Genomic DNA, 22,179 nt, shown 5'->3' on the forward strand with positions numbered 1-22,179 from the left:
ATACCTTTCTTGGGTTCCAGAATGCATAATCTGTGCCCTGGAGTCCCCCAGGCCTGGCCCCTGGCCCAGAGGCCAGGAATCTGTGATTACCCTGAGACAGTGCCCGAGGTTTTAGGAAACCTGGCCTGTCGCCTTCCAGGGTGGGGCTCCTGGAGCCCTTTGTGGCTTGTAAAGTCTACAGCATACAGAGCATGTCATGCTCAGGCCTGGCGTGGGAGCCTCTAAGTGCTGGAAACCACATGGCATCCCTGCTAGGGACAATCAAGGCCAGAGCTGGGGGACTTTCATGGACTCAAGTTAATTGAATGCAGAAGGCCCTCCATTTCAACTCCAGAACTTGGGCCCCAGGACAGGGCACTCACGTATTTACTTTGGTCTAGCCTTTTCTGTCTGGCTCTGCCTGGAGGATCCCTGCACTCTTGCTCCCCTCTTCCTCCACACTTTGGCCAAGCAAGGTGGCAGAACCACTTGGCTTCTCATTCCTACTGGAGAAAATGCAGTCTTGGTCTAGATGCCTCTCTGGCCCTTTCTGGACTTTTCTGGACCAGACCTTACTTCTTCCCTGAGACTGAGCTCTCCCCCATATTTCAAGACTCCTTCTGTGCTCTCCAGGGAATCCCCTTACTGAGGATAGAACTGGCTGTTTCTCATTCTCCCAACTGCCAACTGCTCAGCCCGCCATGAAATCACTGAGTTTTAGGTCCTGGCTTCTAAATCTAGAACCTTACCACTGTGCTACCTCCTGGTCCCTTTCCCCCGGTCTAGAACTGAGCCCACTGGGTTCTAGAATCTCCATATTTACCTTGAGGCACTTGCATCCCAAGCCATACCCTCCCCCCAGCTTTGGTGAAAGGGAGGGGCCCCTCACGTGTGCCATGCTGTGTCTGATGCACTTAGTTTGCAGTTGGGAGGGAAAGGGCAGAAAGGGTGTGATTGAATTGTGTCCAGAGATGAAAAAATACATCTATCTTTAAGAATCCCAGGTCTGGTTCAACATGAAGGCTTGATGGGCCTCCATCCTGGCCCCTCCCTCCTCTCCCCGCCCTCCTCTCTTCTCCTCTATTTCTCCCTCTGTCTATTACTGTACTTGGAACAAAAACACTAACATTAATAGGGCACTTATTTAACTTGAATTTAAAATAAATAATTGCATAACTAATAATTATAGTTTCAGGCAACTAAATTAGAATTTAAATGGGATATTTTTAGCCTTCAGTTTATTCATGTTTTCTGTTTAGTGGTTTAGTTTTAAGTAAAATGAAAAATGTTTTTCCTATTACTAGCATGCTTATAACTTGTCAGAGACAATAGGTTTTTTAAAAGTTTGTAAGAAAGGTTTGAGGCAATACGATAGAATGAACCAACTACCCAAGAGTAGCAAAATGGATGATCTACTCAGTAAGAAGAACACAGAACATTTAGTACAGAATGCGGCAGTACCCAAGAATAATCTTGGCTGAGGGATTCCCTGGGTGAAGACTGAAGCATCCAAGTTATTACCTAAGAAACTTAGATGAGGATTCACCTGTGTGCTGGATGCAAGCGAGCAACTAAAGGCTTTTTGCTGTTATGTTTTATATTTAATTTCTTTTTTTTTTTGAATTTTGGGCAGTATCAATTAAATTTTTCAAAGGACAAAAATTAGATAGTTTGTTTATTCAGCAGGGCTCTATACTTCTGAAGAAAATATAAGGGAATGTGTGAAATTCCAAAATGATCAGTTTTATGTGTAACTCTACTAAGCTTTTTGATCTGGTGCTTGCTTTGTTTCTTGGAAAGAGAAATAACTCAGGCTGCACTAGACAAATCTAGATGATCCAAAATTACAGAATCAAGAAAACAACTCAAGATTATGATCTGGATATTGTAGATGATTTTAGCAAAGTATTCTATAGATTAGATATTGAGTAAATTATTAATGCGTGACCTAAAATTTTGCTTGTGTTGCTTTATGCAAGGAAACTTCTTATTCTTATAGAATAATTTATAGGAAAGATATGGCTTATTATTTTCTAAGGCTCTTGTTCTTAGAGTGGTCAGATTCCCCAGAGAAGGTTCTTCCACATTCTAGAGAATATATGCCCTGCTGCCAGTGTTCTGGAAACTCAGTGGGAGAAGGGAGGAGTAGGTCTCAAAATTCATGTGGTGAACTTTATTTATTTTTATTTATTTTATTTTTGCAGAAGAAGATTAGCCCTGAGCTAACATCTGTTGCCAATCTTCCTCTTTTTTTTTTTTTTTTTTTCGCTTGAGGGAGATTGGCCCTGAGCTAACATCTGTGCCAGTCTTCCTCCGCTTTCTATGTCGGTTGCCACCACAGCATGGCTGATGAGTGGGTTAGGTCCGTGCCCGGAATCTGAACCCATAAACCCAGGCTGCCGAAGCAGAGCACACTGAACTTAACCACTACACCACGGGGCCAGCCCCAAACTTTCTTTTACCTGTTTTCAGTGAGATTCTTATACCCTTAATATGGTGATGTCTCTACTCCAAACCCTGTCTGTTTTGCTGTCCAAAGAAAATCGGCTTTCCATCTTGCTTTAGGGGAGCCAGGAATATGTCAGGGTTCTGGACTTGCAATCTTGTGTTAGCCTATCTTCTTACTCCACTTCCAGAGGGACCTCTCGTCACCTGTTCTTGAGTGTTTGGGGAGTTATGTAGTACAAATAGGCTGCGTCTCAGCTTTCCCCAAATGCCAGTTGCGAATTCTGCTTTCTTGAGTCCATTTTAAATGTAATTGATATTGTTTTCACCCTCACTGTCTTTATCCTTAAGAGTTCATGCCTTTAAAAAAGTCCCTTCACTGTAGTTTTCATGGAGTTTGGGGGAGGGAGCTGAGCTAAACAGATCTTTTCAAGCAACCATCTTTACTTGGAAGTATTTTTATCTCTTTTTATGTTTGACTTTGGTTATTTTCATAACTCCTACCATATATTATTACTACAATTGGCATGCTAGTATACTGTGGGACAAATACATGGAACAAGAAAAAAATATATCTTATGTCAGTTAAACAGTATTTTATCCTTAGATTTGGCCTAGGTTAATTTAAAGTGGTTATTGTGGTTTTCTATTAAATTTTCCTCACTTAATTTCTAAAGAACATACTAATTTAAATCTCTGGGTGAAACACAAAGTAGCCTAATTTCCATTTACTGTTGTTGACTTAGGGAGGATGGGCCCTTCTGCAGAATTGTCATCTGGGACTCGATTTCATGGATGAGCTAATGGATACAATTATAGAAACTGAGATTGTGCACAATGCTTTCCGCCTATGGGTGACCACTGAGGTTCATAAGCAGTTTCCCATTACACTCCTTCAGATGTCCATTAAATTTGCCAATGAGCCTCCACAGGGCCTCCGGGCAGGATTGAAAAGAACATATGGTGGTAAGTCAAGGAATACTTCCAAGTTTGTGGGATTCTTGTACTTAAATTGTTTTCTTAAAGAAATTGTAAAAACAGAATTGACTGAGATATTATAGCACATAGTACTATTATTTAACATGATGGGAGGGGATAGACCCCTTGGGCATGCTCCGTGTGGAATATACTCTGGCAATGTTAGGGCATCAGAGCTGGGATTTCCCACCTTATATTTTTCCTATTTTCCCAATATTGCTCTACTTCCCAATATTGCTGTTCTCTGCCAGACACCTGCCTTTTCATGTTAACATCTAAAATTGATAATTTCATCATTTATGGTCTTCATGCTCCATACCTAAAGTAGGACAGTAGCCTCTTCCAAGAGGAGAGGCTGTTTTAAAATTATGGCCTGCTTTCATTTCATGAAGCCATATGTCAGAATGTTAGCTAAGTTAGAAATCAAACAATAGCCGCGAACCAGATGAGAATGCCCCTCCAATCACACCTGGGACTGAGGTTATTCTCCTTGCCTTTGCTTCCTCTGCTTCATAGCTTCCTGTCTGGAACTCGGGGTCATGAAAAGAGCGTGGACCTCGACGTCAGAAATCCTGATTCTGGTCCTTCCTGAACAAATGCTTTGTTCTTTTGGTGGCTGGTCACTCAAACAACCAGAGTTTCAATTTTTTTGTATGCAAAATAGGGACAATAAAATCTATCCGGGACAATTAGAATACATTTTAATAAAATTTATTTATTTAATAAAATTTTATTCTTTAATAATAAAATAGTGTACTTAATAATAATAATGAATATAATAATTGTTACATGTCAATCTCAAAAATCTGTAGAGATTTTTTTTTAGAGTTGCTAACAAGGCTCAAATTCCTGCCAATCTACAAGGTAATATGGGGATAAAATAGATGTGGAAGGATCATGACAGTTAAAAAAATTACCAAATGAAAAGATATATAATAATATATACGTATATAATAATCATAATTATTTGGGACATATAGTCAGACTGCAGTGGGCTTCTATATAAACCATATTAATTAATTTTAAATTATTAGTAGTGTATAAAAGCATATTGCAACCTGAGTACATGCCCCAAATAATAATAATTATTATGATATATATAATTATTCCATTTATTATATATTATTATTATCAGCAGTAGTAGTAGTATTTATTTATTGCCATCACTCTTCCACCTCTATTTTTATCCCCACATTATCTTGTTAGATCAGCAGGAACTTGACCCATATTAGCAAGACCTCACTCCCCGAATCTCTTTGCAGCTTTCAGAGAAAAATGCCCTCCAGACACCCAAAAGTTAAATTATAATTGTCATATGAATGTGATAAAAATTATTCATGATAAACGATGTTTAATATCAGGAATTTACAAAAATAATTAATAACTTATAAAAATAACAGAAAATAAAGATATTTGAGAGATGACACAATTTTTCACCCAACTGGCCATGACAGGTGTGAGCCAAGACCTGCTGGATGTGAGCACCGTGGCCCAGTGGAAGCCCGTGCTGTACGCAGTGGCTTTCCTGCACTCCACGGTCCAGGAGAGGCGGAAGTTTGGTCCCCTGGGGTGGAACATCCCCTATGAATTCAATCAAGCCGACTTTAATGCCACTGTGCAGTTCATCCAAAACCACTTGGATGACATGGATATCAAAAAGGTATTGTTGTGTGCACTGCTTCATGCCACTGGGGATTGTGGGCTTGGATCTAACATGACTGCCCAGCTTTGGGGTAAATCCTGTAAGAGTGATGATTTTCTGTGCTTGCAAAGTCATAATCTTTAAATCATAGCAACTTGGGTCATACTTGCCTCTTAAGTTCAGGTAAAAAATGGACAAATTTTGATTATATTTTTATTTTTCAAAGGCAAGTTGACATTACATATAAGACAACCTAAAAGGGTCTGTTGAGGTGGGGGGAAACTGAATGGGGAAACTTGTTTTTTAAAATCCTAAAAAATGAAAATAAGAGTCTAGATTACTTTTGAAGTGTGTGCTTTTTAAAGAACTGCCTCAATATTCTAAAAAAATGAACATTTTTTCCTTTGAAATTAAAGTATGAAAACGTATGAATGCATCAGGGAGTTTCCCTCAAATCATGAACACGAACTTTGAGTAATGTTCGTGTTTGCCTATTGCATTTCCTTTCTGGACTTTTCGCATTACTGATGAAGAATGAATAGATGAATGAATGAATGAATGACATCGATGACAATGAACATAGATGTTACTTGGCACGGAAAATGAGGATGAGATAGTAGTCAGTTCTACAATATTATTTTATAAATTTTCCCAGGGCGTCTCCTGGACCACCATCCGCTACATGATAGGGGAGATTCAATATGGAGGCAGAGTCACTGATGACTACGATAAGAGATTGTTGAACACGTTTGCTAAGGTTTGGTTCAGTGAAAATATGTTTGGACCAAATTTCAGCTTTTACCAAGGATATAATATTCCAAAATGCAGCACGGTGGATAACTATCTTCACTATATTCAGGTTTGTCAACTTCAGAATTTTATGCATAGGGCAAATATCCACAGCCATTTGACCTTTCCAATATTTATTTACACTGCAAGTACTTCTTTTAAAATAAACTTTAATGGTGATACATATTGAAACTTCCACCATAGATGCTTTCTTCCTATGTTTATATTCATCTAATGATTAGAATGTTTATATTTGTTCTGAGTGTGTGTTTTGTGTGAATTCCCTCCCTCTCTTCTCTTTTAATGCCTCAGTGAGGAATATTGTTTGGGGAGATGATAGATGGGGCAGATTTAGAACTCGAGAACCTACACAAATCCCCTGGAACTCTCACCCATGAGACTTCAGCTCCCTGTGGTAATAGGACAAAGGCAGCCTCTAGTCTCAGTCTGTTCTATTTTTCAAAACACTTGCCTTATCCTGTGACATCTGTTCCTTAATCCTGGCCTAATGGGCAGCATATGAGTAGGTTCGGGAACCCGCTCTGTACAAGAGCTTCCTCTAAGACCGGGTTTCTCAACTTCGCCACCATTGACATTCAGGGCTGGATACTTCTTTGTAGTGGGGGGCTGTCCTGGTAGAATCATTAGCAGCCTCCCTGGTCTCTACTCACTAGATGTCAGAAGCACCCCCAACCCAGTTGTGACAACTAAATAATGTCTCCAGACATCACCAAATCGCCAAAAACACCCCCGAGTGAGAAGCACTGCTCTAAGAAGGAATAAGATTTTGACAGGAAACTTGGGAAAAAATTTGATTTGTGTTTCAAGGTAACTACATTTCCTGTCTCTATACCTTGAATTCATTAGATCATTATTTAGCAATCTCTTTTGCCTCTATCTGTGATTTATCTCAGAGTCAACAAACTAAAGCACAACAGCCCCAAAGGGCTAAATTTATCAGTACATTTAGAGGTTCTGTGATATATAAATGTAATGAGTTTATCATATATTACCACCTCTACACTTTTATTCATTCAAATCAACAAGTGTATATGTCTTAACTGTACTATATGTGTCTTTAAATCATTAGCACTGAGTAGAAAAATGCCTATGAAGGTATAAATTTAGGTATGCCTGTCCATGTATTTATTTATATACACCTAATTTCACAATGAAGTTGAGATAGCTTGTAAGAAGACATTATATAAAAAGGAATCAAATAAGGGAGTAGAATGGAGGGAAAATATGAATAAGACAATAATAAAGTTAAGGATACAATTCACACAAAGAAATATACGTCAAATTGTAGGTAAATTTTCTTTTTTTCAAATAGCTTAAGGAGTTTTTGGCTACTTCTTCTACTTCTGGTTGTCTTTTGCTGTCTGTTTTTGTCTCTGATTTTGTTGCTCTCTCAATACTTCTTTTTTCCTAATCTCTGTCTTTCTCCCTAGGAGAGTACAATTCCCACTTGCAGCCTTATTTGGGTCATAATTGTTAAAACTGTAATTTTCTGGTGTCTTAATCGTAGTAACCATTAGTTATACAACATTTAAACAACTGGTTTGAGTTAGATTAGATCTGCACAAAACAAAATACCAATCCACAGGTCCCTTTCCATCTCACATATTATAAAACATGACAGTATTTCTGATTAAATTTACTTGAGGTACAGACCTTAAAGAATAATGTTTCTCAATGTTAATTTTTTTCAAGGAAACTTTTGACCCTTTTCTGTAGAAATTATTGAGATTGTAGCCTGACACAAGTAAGACATATCATGTAAATGCTTATCCTAACAAAAACGTGTGTATTTCCTAAGACAGTATAATTTAACTGCTTGCATCAGTAGTCTGTGCTTACGTGGGGTCTTGTCCTTCAGAGCCTGCCCACCTATGACAGCCCCGAGGTGTTCGGGCTGCACCCCAATGCTGACATCACCTACCAGAGCAAGCTGGGCAAGGATGTGCTGGACACCATCCTGGGCATCCAGCCCCAGGACAGCTCTGCAGGAGGGGACGAGACCCGGGAGGCTGTGGTGGCCCGGCTGGCTAATGATATGCTGGAAAAGCTGCCCCCAGACTATGGTCCATTTGAAGTGAGTTGAAACCCTGACAAAATGTCAGCTGTGCATGTGTCTGGTTGGGAGGCTTGAGGAACGAGGGCAACTATAATTTTTCTGAAATTAAAAAATTATCTAAAAAATTCACTTCCTGAAGAACCAGAAAAAGAAGTTTTTAAATCTATAAATGTAATCATTTCAAAATATAATCATAAAGAAGCCTGATGATAATGTTAGTATTCATAAATAAATTACAAGTGTCTACACTGATGGGTTAGGATTGCTTTTCTAGAATTTTCCCATGACGTACTTCACGTTGTCATTTGTTCAAAGGAAAGTAATGTATTCTTAGAGTAAAGCGCCTGATTATTTAAATAAATGCTGTGTAATTTAATGCACAACTTAAATTTCAGGCCTTCTTAATTTCAGGGAGTGTATATTTATATCATTAGCTCTTTGCAGCTTCTTCATCTTATAGGTTTTGAAAATTGATTTGTATTTTTAATAGGTGAGTAACTTCTAAGCAAAATGTATGATTATGAAAGTTAATTTTTTAGACATTTTACCAAATATTGTGAAAAGATTTACCATGGTAACATTTTGAAATCTTTGATAAAAGCAAAAGTAAGTGGCTTACTTTTTCCATGGAGTCTTATGAGATGACCTGGACTAACTGTGTGATACTTTTGTCACAGGACCACCACGTTTCTTTGTCTATTACCCCTCTTCCACCTGGTTTTCAAAAGGAAACCTGCAGCCTTTTCTTTCTTTAGCATCCTATTACTTTCCACAAAGCAGGCCATTCTGGCTGTTAGGACTACAGACTGAACTCAAGGACCTGTCACCAAGGGAATTATTTCCCTGGGAAGAAACTCTGATCACTTGCTTGGAGAAAATCAATACTACTATCAGCTTTCATAAGCACCTTTCATTATCATATCAGGAAAGAGGTCATTCTTGTCTAACAAGGGTTGAAATATTTATGAAGCAGTAAAAATATCTAAAAATATAATAATAATTACTTAAATAAATATGATAAATAATGGGGTTTAGAAGTGTCTCTCTACTTTTGCTGAATTTGTCAGTGCTGCCTTAGGACAAAGCAACTCACCCTAGCACAATATCTGATCCATAGAAGACTCTCAATTAATACTTGCAAGATGGAAATGAATGGGCGGGTGGGTGGGTAGATGAATGAATGGATGCTCCAATGGAAAAAATAGAAAGCTTTTAAAACAAAGTCTAGTTTTTTGAGGCAACCAGCAGAATGGTTTTGTATGTGTACATGTGCGTTTGTGTGTGTTTGGAAATCTGAGATTGGCAGTAAGTGAATATTTCCCAGTAGGTGCATTTGCTATTTGGAAGGCTGTGTGGTTGTACATTTTATATTCTTTTGTGAATTAATGGCTGCCTGTTCTTTTCCACATGGGATAAAAAATTGGCTGGTCATCTAACAGATGTTTTCTTTTTTATTTCTTCTCTGCTTTCTGGCAGTAAAAAAAATAAAAGCTTACCATTTATGGCATTGTAAAATTTCAGGCCTTTTCAGAAGCCCGAGGGTACCAGTTGCATAAACATTAGTAACTGTCCAATTTTTAACATGCGCTGAATATCTCCATGGCAGGTCAAAGAGATGCTGAAGAAGATGGGGCCGTTCCAGCCGATGAACATTTTCCTCAGGCAGGAGATAGACAGAATGCAGAGGGTACTCACTCTGGTCCGAAGCACCCTGACCGAACTGAAACTTGCTATTGATGGCACCATCATCATGAGTGAAAATCTACGAGATGCATTGAATTGCATGTTTGACGCCAGAATTCCTGCTCGGTGGAAAAAAGTACGTTTAAGTCTGCTCTTATTCTGCCTAATCACTTTATTGTTGTGAATAGTTGTAATTGGCAAGCAGAAAAGCATCTAAGGATAATTTATTTAAAAGCGTTCTTTTGCTTAGGGACTAATCCCCTTATAGCCTTGTATTTTTAGATTGTAGGTAGGGAAGGAAATTATTTAGCATCTCCCACATATCAGGGGATCTAGTAGGCAATTTACATGCATTATTTCATTTGAATCTTGCATTTTATTGCCCTCATTTCACAAATGAGGAACTTGAGGTTGAAAGAGGTTAGATCTTTTCACAAATCACGTACCCAAGAAGCCCAAGAATCAAAATTTAAACCCAAGCGCTTGGCCTTCAAAGCCCAGGATGTTAGTTTCATAGAAGGGACTGCTCCTAGACACACACACACACACACACACTCACACACACACAGATCTCAAAAGTCACATCAAAGAGAAACATTTTTCCTTGCTTTGTCTGTAGATATGTGATTATACCTCGAGATAACAAGATGATAATTTAACACTATGCTTACTGATTACCTGTTGGTAATTGTGCTAAATGACAGATGTGGTTTTAAGAAATAATTTCCTACTTCGAAAAGTAAAATAAATACCTGAATGTCTTTGTAAGTAGGGAAATGTGTGTATTTGAGGGAATGGAATCTAAAGTATATTCTTTTCTTTGTGCTGTGTTTAAGTGTGTGTGTGTGTGTGTGTGTGTGTGTGTGGTGTGTGCAAGCACATCTTGTGGGGAGATGTATGGGAAATTGCCAAGATTAATTATGTGGAGAAAAGACATGGGAAAAGGGTCGGAGGTGTTGCTGTACTTGTATCCCGTATTTCGCGAGAAATCTGGATCTGCCGTGTGCTCCCGTTCCACCTGGCTGCTGCCGTCACCTGGGGTGACCCTGCGCCCACAACGGGAACTCAAGTCCTGACCTCGCAGCTCTCTCCGAATGTCTCTGCTCCCAAGATTTTCCCTTCTACTCTACTTCATGAATGCATACGCTCTCCACAGCTGGAAGTTCAGAAGAAGGAGGAAACTGGGATAGCTGCAGGTAGAGAAATGTGACAGGATTCACCCACTTGCAATCTGGAGTTACGAATGTAAAGTGAACCCGGTCTGTGCCATTGTGCAGTTTCCTCCAGCGGGACTCAGCTGACTGGGAGCAGGCCGGGAAAGGTGGATGACTGAGGTTGTCCCATGTTGGGCATTCGCCAGGCAAGTGCACTGGAAGATGCGTTCATTTCCTGGGGCTGCATAAGAAACTGCCACAGACTCGGTGGCTTAAACAATAGCATTTATTGTCTCACAGATCTGGAGGTGGGAAGTCCAAAATCCAGGCGTTTGCAGGGCTCCCCTGCAGAGACTTCTTGTGACACTAGAGCATGCAGGAGCAGAGCAGAGTGTGTGCACTATGCAGGCATCTCAGTCCCCCCAAAAAAGAGAAAGGGGCTAGGTTTCCGAATGTGTATCTCCATCTTTCCCACTGCTGAGAGGACTTTCCTAACCACCTGCTGCCCCAGAGCTGAGCTAATGACGTATATTTTGGGAGTTTGCTGGTACAGCAGCACCCTACTTCTGTTTTCCTCCATAAGTCAGGTGAGTCCTTAGCTCTACAGCTACCCTGGGACTACCTGGTGGAGGCCTCGCCATCTGGTGGTGGCTGTACCACCTGGATCATATGGCCTTTGAAGTCATCACAGTCGGGGGAAGAGAGAGATGGATGAGGTACTGGGTCTAAACTTTCTGGGTCAGGAAGTGACCAATGTCATTTCCATTCAGTCCATGGATCAGAACTAGATCTGTGGACCCAAATCAACTGCATGGGAGGCTGGGAAGTATATGGGGCACATGGGATATTTGATGAGTACAAACTGTCTCTGCAAACGCCCCCTCCCAGTCAGATAAGTTTCTTTACCTGCTTGGAGTGAGGGGAGTGAGGGGGTAGAGGAGCCTGGAGTGTTGTGTAAGTGGAGCTCTCTCTCTTTGGAACAAAATGCAATTGTGGAGAAAATGTGCTCCGCCCAACAGGACAGTGTTTGATGATGACAAGATTTCAAGTGTGAGTGTGGGGGTAGGGGAATGAAATGGAAGGACATGAAGATCATTAGAGATCAAAGGTCATGAGATAAGAAGGTAGGGTATTCAGTGGGTCATTCACATGGATCCTGGTGTCACCAAGAATGATTAATGAAAGTAAATAAATGCAGTGTATGAATTATGAGCTGGACTCTCGAGCCAGAATACCTGAGTTCAAATCATGTCTCTGCCACATCCAAGCTGTGCAACCTCAGATAAGCTACTTGTCTTGCTGTGCCTGAATTTCTTCAAAAGTCCTACAGTTCTTGTGAGGATTAAATGAGTTCATGAATGTAAAGTGCTTAGAACAGTGCCCAGCATATGCCAGTGTTATGTCAGTGCTTGCTATTATTATTATTAAAACCACACACCACCACTACCACCACCACCACCACCATCACCATCTCCACCACCACCACCTCTACCACTACCACTGCTTCCATCACTACCACCTCCATCGCCATCACCACCACCACCATCACCACCTCCATCACCATCACCACCACCACCATCATCACCACCTCCATCACTATCACTACTTCTGTCACCACCACCTCTATCAGTACCATCACCATCACCTTCATCACCTCCACCACCGGCATTTATACCATCACCATCACCACCATCATCATCATCCTTATGATATTTTGGGGATGGAGTGAAAGAGTGAACCAAGAACCAAATTCCTTGATAAATAAGAGGAAGTGATCAGTAGGTGATAGACACAAGAAGGGATGAGGATTGTATGTCCAGATGGCATGAGACTCAAAGGAAGAGAATAGTGGGAAATGATGACCTGACAATAATAGAAACAACAAAGATACTTACTCCTCTCCTAGTCCTGAGGGCTATGAAACTAGTAACAGTAAACAGTAGCCTACATTTTGAGAAGGATGCAAAGGAAGCAGTCTTTCCTGGGTCAGGGTGGGGGAGCATATTTCAGTTAAGAGAGGAGCTGAGGGGAATGGTCAGGGAAGAGGTGAAGGATCTAGAGGAGTTTGCTGATCATGGCACTGAAGATCCTGAGGGTACAATGGAAAGACTTGAGAGGGTGGGAAGGTTGGGGGTTGGGTCAGATTGGCAGATGTACAGGGAGGGCAGCATATAGAGATGAGATTGGGCCATTCGGTGACTAGAGGGTTGACCTTTTGGAGGTTACTCAAGTAAATGGAAAGGTGAGACATGATGGGGTTAGAACTGATGGTCACTTAGAAGAGGCTTATTTAGTGCAGAGCCTCTGATATCTCACCCAGGACTTCAGCAGATTCCAAGGCAGTGGGTCCCACAGGCAGCCTGCAAGTACCTGGGGAACACTCTTCCTATTGTCTTCTCCATCTTATTTGGTGACATCACCATCCATCCTTCTAGTCACACAGCTTAGAAACTCAGAATCAGCTTTGACCAGACACCTTCCTCTCCTTCTCACCTTCAATAAATTCATTGCCAAGGCCGGAGAGTTTCTTACCTGAATTGCCTCTCTTCATTGCCAATGACAGAAGGAGAACCTACTTGGTCACTGGCCATTGTAGGTTCATTCTCCCCTAAACCAGCTCACCCAGCTCTGTCCGTACCTGGGAGCCTTTGGGACAGGGATCCTCGCCAGGAGGCGCCCTCTCGTTAATGGTTCCCTGTGCTCTCAGATCAAATGTGGTATAAACACATCTCCTTTAGTTAAGGTGTCTATAAAGAGAGAATAGAATGAGTTACCTAATTTTTAAGTTATGATCTTTTTATACAGGTTTTTATTTTACACAACTCATTTTCTGGAATCTCAGTGTCTCTTGAAAAATAGGCAAATTAATTCTTAAGATATTTGAAATTCAAGTGGTGTATCTACCCAGGTTGATCGCTACATTTATTCATACATAAAATATTGCAATTACAGTAAAATGTTATAAAATATGATTTGGAGATATCTACCAGTGTGGCTGCTCCTAACATTAATGGCATATCTGTGCCAATTGTAATAATAGAAGTTCCACACGTGAATTCAGGCAGAATGTTACAGGCAATGAATACAATTAATTTGTTGATGATCAAAGGACCTGTGTTTTCATTTCTGCTCCTTCATCAGAGGAAATAAAAGTGCATTCTAAGGGACAAAAACTTCAGAAAATAACTGATGTTTGCCTCATTAAAAATGATAAGTAAAGAAAGGCTTCTACGATTTATCATCCACTGAATGTATTTTAAAGTGTTGATGAGGCCATGAGCATATTTATGTAAATAGAAATCTTGTTTTATAGTATATCTATTGAAAATGTAACCTAAGGAAAAATAGTTGAAACCTGTTAAATTTAATTCAATTAGTTGTTTTAATTGCTTTATAGCAGAATTGGTAATGAATGTATTCGTACATGGAAGGTGATTCTATTGACATCAGGTATCTTGAACAGCACACTGAGCTCTGAATTGATCGAGAATTCATGTGATGATTAGCCAATTCTATTATATCTTAATATCATTACAGAGGAAGAATAATTTGAAAACTTAAAGGTCAGAATCCAAGGGAAATTCATGTCGTAGGGACTTTTACATCCTAAAAGTGAAATTGATATTTCATCATTTTTTTTGTGAACATAGCCAGTTATACAAAAGAACTAAACCTGAACTAATTAGTTGTGTTAATGTATGCATTTCAGGCATCCTGGGTTTCAAGCACATTGGGTTTCTGGTTTACTGAACTTATAGAAAGAAACTGCCAGTTCACCTCTTGGGTTTTCAATGGCAGACCCCACTGCTTCTGGATGACGGGCTTTTTTAACCCCCAAGGATTTTTAACTGCAATGCGACAGGTAAGAGCTCTGATTTGCACCAGTTGTGTTATTACAATTTTCCTCTACAAGGTTTTCTTCTTTCATTATAGTTTTAAAGGATATACTAAGACAGAGAATGACTCTCTCTTTTTGGCACCAGTAGTTACATTGTCCTGAACATAAATCCAGCAACTTGTTCTCAGCTTGCTAGCTCAAATCAAAATATCTATTTGTTATTTTTATATATTACTTTATATCATATTTCTTTTTAAAGTAGAGTGTTAAATGAGGACACGAGTATTGTCTATGAGAGACTCTTTTTAACTCTGTAAATGCTATTCTGCTTCCTTTGACTTAGGGTAATTTGGGGCTACATTGTCATCACTGCTCTGCTCTTCATATTAAGACAAACCTCTAATTGTTGATTTCATCCTCTGCTTTTATTCTTGACTTGAGTAGGAAATAACTCGGGCCAATAAAGGCTGGGCTCTGGACAATATGGTGCTTTGCAATGAAGTCACCAAGTGGATGAAGGATGACATTTCTGCCCCTCCCACAGAGGGTGTCTACGTCTACGGCCTATATCTGGAAGGTGCTGGCTGGGACAAGAGGAACGTGAAACTCACTGAGTCCAAACCAAAAGTGCTCTTTGAGTTGATGCCCGTCATAAGGATTTATGCAGAGAACAATAGTAAGTTGTCGTGCCCATTCAGGGGTGGTTGGTATTATCAAATTGGATGACATTATAAACACAGATCTCATTATTTTTGTTATAATATAATAAAAATTTTACTATTTTATCAACTAGCTTGACATTTACACCTGTGTTTAATGAGGACTTATTGACTGCTGTGCACTTTCTTGATGCTATTGGAAGGCAATGGTTCTAGATAGTTCTTGCCTCTCTAATAAAGCAGATATGGATACTCATGAAACGTTAGCTGATGAGATAAGAAACAAGTGTTTGGAATAGTTACTAAGTGGTGGGAAAGGAGGGTGAGGAAGAGTGGGATGAAGGAGTCAGGGGTTGAGGCTCAGGAGCAGTTGGCCTGGACAGGGCTTGGAAGGGTTGGTATGATGAGATGGTGCAAGAGGTAGAAAGAAGGCTTTCCAGGCAGGGCTGCACAGGGCCCACCTGGAGGCAGTGGCTCTACCAGATTAGAGATTGAAGCCAGGCTGTGAAATCCAGGTTGAATTCAGGAATGTTTGGCTTAATCTGGTGGCTAATGGTAAACTGCTGGATTCATATTTCAGCCTATATATGTACTAACACTTCTATGAAGCACACACGTATTCTTTGACAAAATTATCAAAGCTGTATTTGACAAGTTTAAAAACATCTAAACTAGGGCTGGCCTGGTGGTGTAGTGGTTAAGTTTGTGTGTTCTGCTTTGGCGGCCCAGGATTTGCAGGTTCGGATCCTAGGCGTGGACCTACACACTGCTTGTCAAGCCATGCTGTGGCGGCAACCCACATACAAAATAGAGGAAGATTGGCACAAGTGTTAGCTCAGCGACAATCTTTCTCACTAAAAAAAAAAAAAAAAAATACCTAGACTATTTTTCACTGTTAGTTTGATGGTTTCTGGAGACTTTGGTTGCGTTTCACTCAGCTAACATCTCCTCGGCAATAACCACCTTTCAGCACATGAGGAAATTATCTTCATTTTATTTTTTAAATAAAAATTGTGTATATTAAAGGTGTATGACACGATGATTTGATATACATTTACACAGTGAAATGAGTCCTATAAGCCATAAACTCTAGAGGTAGCCATGATAGCAGATTCCAAGGAAGTGCTGATTTTACCATAGAAGCAAAGAAGATTTTTCTTTAAAAAAGGGATAAAATAATCTCTCTTTAAAAGACAGCTTTTAGTATCCTGGACCTTTAGATAAATATCACATTTAGAAATACAGGTCAAGGGAAGAGAGTTTATAAACTGTGTGTATTTATTTTCTAGGCAAATATTTGCTGGATGCCTAATATATACCAGCGAGGACCTTAAGTGCAAGGGATAGAGAAATAATTATGAACCAGCTGCCCACAAGGGACGCACACTCTAGTGAGGAAGACTGTTAAGTAAATAGATAATTAAAATAGAATTTGGTGCATGTTACAAAAAAGATACACGCCGGGTGCTCAGGGAGCCTGAAGGAGAACATAGCTAGGCCTGGAGGTTAGAGGAGATGGCTTCTGAGATGTGCTTTGGAGGACGAGAATGAGTGTGACGGGGAGCTAGAGTTAGACTTTTCTTGAGGGAGATAAGCATTAGTTCACTCAGTCATTCAGTGAGCATTTATCTGGTCTTGACCACCTGCCATGCACTACTCTAGTGCTGGGGATGCAACAGTGGAAAAGCCCAGGCAGAATCCCCATTCTCATGGAATTCAGTCTCAAAGAGGGTAGGGTAGCTGAAAAAGAAGCAAACAAATACAGTCGATCATTGTTACTCATGGGTTCTGTACTTATGAATTTGCCTACACTCTAAAATTTATTTCTAGCCCCCAACTCAATGCTTGTGGCACTTTCATGGTCATTTGCAGACCCTGCAGGAAGCAGTGAAAAATGTGAGTCACACGACACACACGTTCCTGCTGAGGTTGACGAAGGCGACACTCTGCCTTCCTATTTCAGCCCTCACACTGTAAACAAGTGTCCTTTTTGTGGTTTATTTAGTGCTACATTTTTCACATTTTTGTACTTTTCACTGTTTAAAATGGCCCCCAAGTGTAGTGCTGAAGCCTGTCTAGTGTTCCTAAGCGCAAGAAGGCTATGATGGGCGTTATGGAGAAAATACGTGTATTAGATACGCTTCATTCAGGCATGAGGCACAGTGCTGTTGGCCTTGAGTTCAATGTTAATGAAGCAACAGTGTATATTAAAAGGTGTCTTTAAACAGAAAACACACGTAAACCAAGATTATGTATTGATGGGTTGACAAAAATGTTGCGACCAGAGGCTCACAGGAGCCTAACCCTGTATTTGCCCTCGGAGCAATGGTTTGGGAGTCGCTAATTCAGTGTTCATAGAGACTTGACATACATAAGTCTCATGAATAATGACAATCGACTATAAATGAACATACTGATTTCAGATAGTTCTTGTTTTGATAAAGGAAACACACACGTGGTATGCTAGGGAGTGAGATAATTTAGGGGTTCGAGGAAGGCCTTGTTGAAGAGAGAACATTGAACTGAGATCTGAGTGACAGAAAGTGGCCCTGCTAATCTCCAGGAGCAAAGGCAATTGTGCCAAGGCGTGAGGTAGCAATGGAAATGCTGGGTTTGAGGAACAGAAAGAAGCTGTATGAAGGAAGAGGAGCCTACGGAGAGAGCTGAGCACAGAAAAGAAACAGAAGGGGCTCAGCACAGTTCTTGGCTCATGTTGTTGCTCAGTGTGTCCTAGTTGAATCTGAGAGGATGAATGTGTCTGCCTGGGCTTGGGCAAGTATGCCGCCTGGGGCTTTGTATTTATTGATTCCTAGGATGGTGCGAAATCTTGGAGTAGTGATTATTTTATAGAAATAATAATCAAATGTTCTTTTAGCCAAAAATAATATTTTAGAAATTTTGCTTTATCATATCATTGCATCTAGTCAACAGGTAAAAATGTTTTCCTTATAAAGTGAAAGAAAAATCTGTCTCACATTGAGTCAGGTGTTTTACTTTTTTATTTCTTGTGACTAAATTGTAAAAATCCAGTGCAATATGACACTGAATATCTCAGCATGGATGTAATAAAGTAATAATTTTATAATAAAGCAATTCTTTATTATTTAAGAATAGATTTTTGTAGATGAACTGTACTCACCCTACTGGGCATTAGTCAGCGGTGATGCTCATTAGCAGCAGGTAAGGGAGGAAATAAAATAAGCAAAGGAAAAAGTTTCTAATTTCAAAGTACTTAAAAAAAAAGAGAGAAAAAATCTTTAATTCTTTATGCTCCTTTTGGTTTCAGTAGAAGTTAGTTGAAGCGTGTTTTACCAAATAGCTTTGTTGTTAGATGTGTTTTTGTAGTGATGAAAAGCTAACATCTCATCCCTCTTTTCATACTGTAAATCTAATTTTCATTCAATTTTGAGAACTGAATAGGGCTCTAATTGAGGTAAAGAGGTGTAGTGTTGTGAATGACCAAGGACGTTCCAAAAGTGCAGTGTTTTAAAATTAGAATTCTTATAATGAGTTGTTTTTATATTAATGTGAAGAGCAATTTTCAGTTTAAATAATTCATCATTGAATTTTATGTACAGGACTGATTTATTTGTTTTCAAAAGGAAGCCAAAGATTTATTTTAACTCTAAAAATTGAGTGATGTATCCCCAAATGTTTATTTTATTCATACTTCTTGTTGGGACATCGTGAGAAGTCACCCAAAAAGTACTAAATTCACCAAGAGGATAAAGCCACCCACACCAACCCTAGCTCCTCTGATCTCAAAGGAAGTTAAAAAGAGGCAGGTACAGGAAAGATATGTTTCCTCACAGATTTACTATGTAGACGGAGTGATGCTTCTCAATGAACTTCAGTGCTGTAGCCGATGTGATTGGAAAACAGTGATGAAAACATTTGGGGGAACAAAGCAAGACTTCTATGTCCCTCTGGTCACTAAGTAGGGTGAGAAAGATCTCAGGGTCCCTGCAGTAATGAGGGTATTTCCTGCTAGGGAAAAAGTGTTTCTGAGAACATCCCATGACCCACCCTGATCCAGCCCTGCAGATGAGGGGTTGGGGGTAGGAAAAGCCCCATGCAGTGACCGGGAAGTGGAGACCTCCTGACTCCTGAGCCCCATAGCATTTAATCCACTTTCAGGGTGTAAACCTGGAACTCTGTTCAAGTTATGGGAAACGTGAGTCTGGGGAATTTGTTTTAGTGAAAAGGTAAGTGTGTGTGTATATGTGCATATGTGTGTGTGTGTGTGTGTGTATGTGTGTGTGTGTGTGTGTCTATAGAGAGAGAGAAGAGAAATCTAACACATCTCAGGCCTCTACTGCATCCAGGCATTATACATGCCAGACGTTCACATATATTAACTTATTTCATCTTCACAACAACTCTGTAAGATATATCATGCCTATTGTGCAGATGGGGAAATGAAGGTTTAGAGACATTATGTAACTTGCCTATAACTCCTGGCTACCACAGCTGGTATCAGAATCACATTTGTCTGTTGTGGGATGAATGCAAACCTCTGGGAATTCCTGGGGTTAGTGTTCTGCTTAAGACAGTGCATTTAGGGAGTCTCTGCGGTGTCTGGGATGAAGCTTGAAAATAAAGGCTAAATTGAACATGAGGACAGCTCCCTTGCATTTTTTTTTTTTTTGTGAGGAGGACTAGCCCTGAGCTAACATCTGATGCCAATCCTCCTCCCCTTTTTTTTTTCCTTGAGGAAGATTGTCCCTGAGCTAACATCCGTGGCCATCTTCCTCTACTTTATATGGGACGCCGCCACAGCATGGCTTAACAAGTGGTGTGTCAGTGCGCGCGTGGGATCCGAACCTGCAAACCCTGGGCCGCCGCAGCGGAGTGCGCGCACTTAACCGCTTGCGCCACCCGGCTGGCCCCTCCCTTGCATTTTGAAGTCATGAGTTTCTTTTTCTCAGGTCCATGGTGAAGTAGACACAGTAAAAGCATCTGCTCTGTGTGGATGTGTGCTCTTGTTCCCTGTGGCCTCCCTCCCTCCATGCTGCAGGCTAACGGTGGTCATCCCCTCCCCCCCGGGGGGGGGGGAGGAGCACATGTTCTCAGGTAAAAGAAAGTGAGCCAGGAGCCTGGATATTTGGGTTGCTCTCCTGGCTTTATCACCCTAGTAATTAGTCATGTGGCTTTGGAGGAGTCTCAAATATGCCACAAGTCGAGGTCAGGTATTCAGTGAGCTGCGGTTCATTTTCACATCTTCCTGCGAAGGTGTAGAGGCACACACGTGCAGTACATCCTAAACTATTGCTGAGAAAGAGCACAGGCTCCTGATCCATTCTGGCCAGGTTCAGTTCTTATCACCCGCAGCTTTGTAACCTTGGACGGGTCACTCACCTCCTTATGTGCCAGTTTTTTCATCTGGAAAATGGATTTAATAATGGTACCCATCTCATAGGGTTGTTGAGAGAATCAAACTGACAAGGTCCATAACATAGTTAGCATACAATAAATCATTTTATTATCATTACTGTTACTAATATGTGTAACACATGCTTGTTGAAGGATTAAAAGAAATATCAAATATAACAGTGCACTATGTAATAATTTAAATGTTATTAACAAAAGAGAGGTTAAATAAAGGAATGATTTAAAGGTTATATAGGGAATCTCTATGTAACTTGGTTATTTTGTATATTGGAAGGAATATATGATGTGATGATATATTAGCAGTTGGATGAAAAATGTAGGCTAGAGAGGGAAGTTAGTTAGAAAATGAAATTCCCTCAAGATGTTTTATTAAAACCTTTAGGATCCTAAAGCATTTGGTTCAGCAATTTATACAGCCTCTTCTCTCTGCTCCTCCTTCTGGAACCCTAAGGCTTTAAACATACTTAGCTGATTTGTTCTACCTACCTAGCATGTTTTTTTTTTTGTCTTCAGAGTTATTTGCCTAACTAGGGGTAATGATTTCAAATCATCTGTTTATGTGGTTGTTTAGCATCTGTCAGCACTTTCACTATGAAATTATATTTTCAGTGGCTTCTAGTCCTGCTACAAAAGTTTGCTTCATGCTGTGACTTGGCGTGGGCACCTTCGGTTCTGGAGCAATTAAAAATAAATAAAACTGGATAAACGTTTCAGAGAATTGTTTTTTACCAGCTTATTGAAAAGAATGCTATTTTTTTCCAATTCTATTTTTCTTTCAGGATTAAAATCCAAGTAATCAAATACTTCCCAAGGTGTAATTATTATAATTATCATTTGGTTCAAATGTAACACTCCAATCACTTATTTCAAGATTTATAAAAAGGTTGTTAGCCAAATTTGCATCAAGAAGAACAATTAGTTATATATTTATTTTATGTTTACAGATCCTAGCATTAACGAGTTTAAATATATCAGTTAGTATAGTTAATATTAGCTGCGCTCCACTAATTCACTGTCCTTCACTTAATCAGAATTTTTTGTACATTTGCCTAATTATTATTACTAATGATAGTCTCATAGTAATTTAAAAAAATAACACCTAGATCTAAAAATTAGGTATATAACGTTAATTTAGATTGTTTCTAATGATTAATTTCATGGGATTAAGCAAGCACATAGTTTTCAAGTATGGTAAAATATCTGTGACTTTGTTTTAGAACAGGGTTTCTCAACTTTGGTATTACTGACATTTTTGGTCCAGATAACTTTTTGTTGTGAGGGGCTGTCCTATGCTTTATAGGATGTTAGCAGCATCCCTGGCCTCTACCCACTAGATGCCAATAGCACCCCACGGTTGTGATAAGCAAAAATATCGACAGATATTGGCAAATGTGCTCTGGGGGTAAAATCATTCCTGTTTAAGAATTGCTGCTTTAGAATTTTTATTTTATGTTGAGGCTTATGTATAATATTATCATATTCAAATGTTTAACTTCTTCCAATAAAATTCCTTAAATTTATAGTGGAAGTATAAAGACACATGG

The 22,179-nt window shown here is 39.7% G+C and overlaps 1 protein-coding gene across 3 annotated transcripts in view; it reads left to right on the plus strand.

Moving 5' to 3' along the window:
* DNAH5 (dynein axonemal heavy chain 5) overlaps positions 1-22,179 on the plus strand; it is a 261,478-nt gene that overhangs the window by 236,058 nt on the left and 3,241 nt on the right. For all 3 annotated transcript variants that reach the window (XM_058564331.1, XM_058564333.1, XM_058564334.1), the window contains 7 exons: positions 3,171-3,390; positions 4,857-5,062; positions 5,700-5,903; positions 7,713-7,928; positions 9,517-9,729; positions 14,457-14,609; positions 15,030-15,261. In XM_058564331.1, the coding sequence (XP_058420314.1) occupies positions 3,171-3,390; positions 4,857-5,062; positions 5,700-5,903; positions 7,713-7,928; positions 9,517-9,729; positions 14,457-14,609; positions 15,030-15,261 (1,444 nt within the window). The remainder of the gene's footprint in view (positions 1-3,170; positions 3,391-4,856; positions 5,063-5,699; positions 5,904-7,712; positions 7,929-9,516; positions 9,730-14,456; positions 14,610-15,029; positions 15,262-22,179) is intronic.

Source organism: Diceros bicornis, chromosome 20, assembly GCF_020826845.1.
Source record: "Diceros bicornis minor isolate mBicDic1 chromosome 20, mDicBic1.mat.cur, whole genome shotgun sequence".
NCBI lineage: Eukaryota > Metazoa > Chordata > Mammalia > Perissodactyla > Rhinocerotidae > Diceros > Diceros bicornis.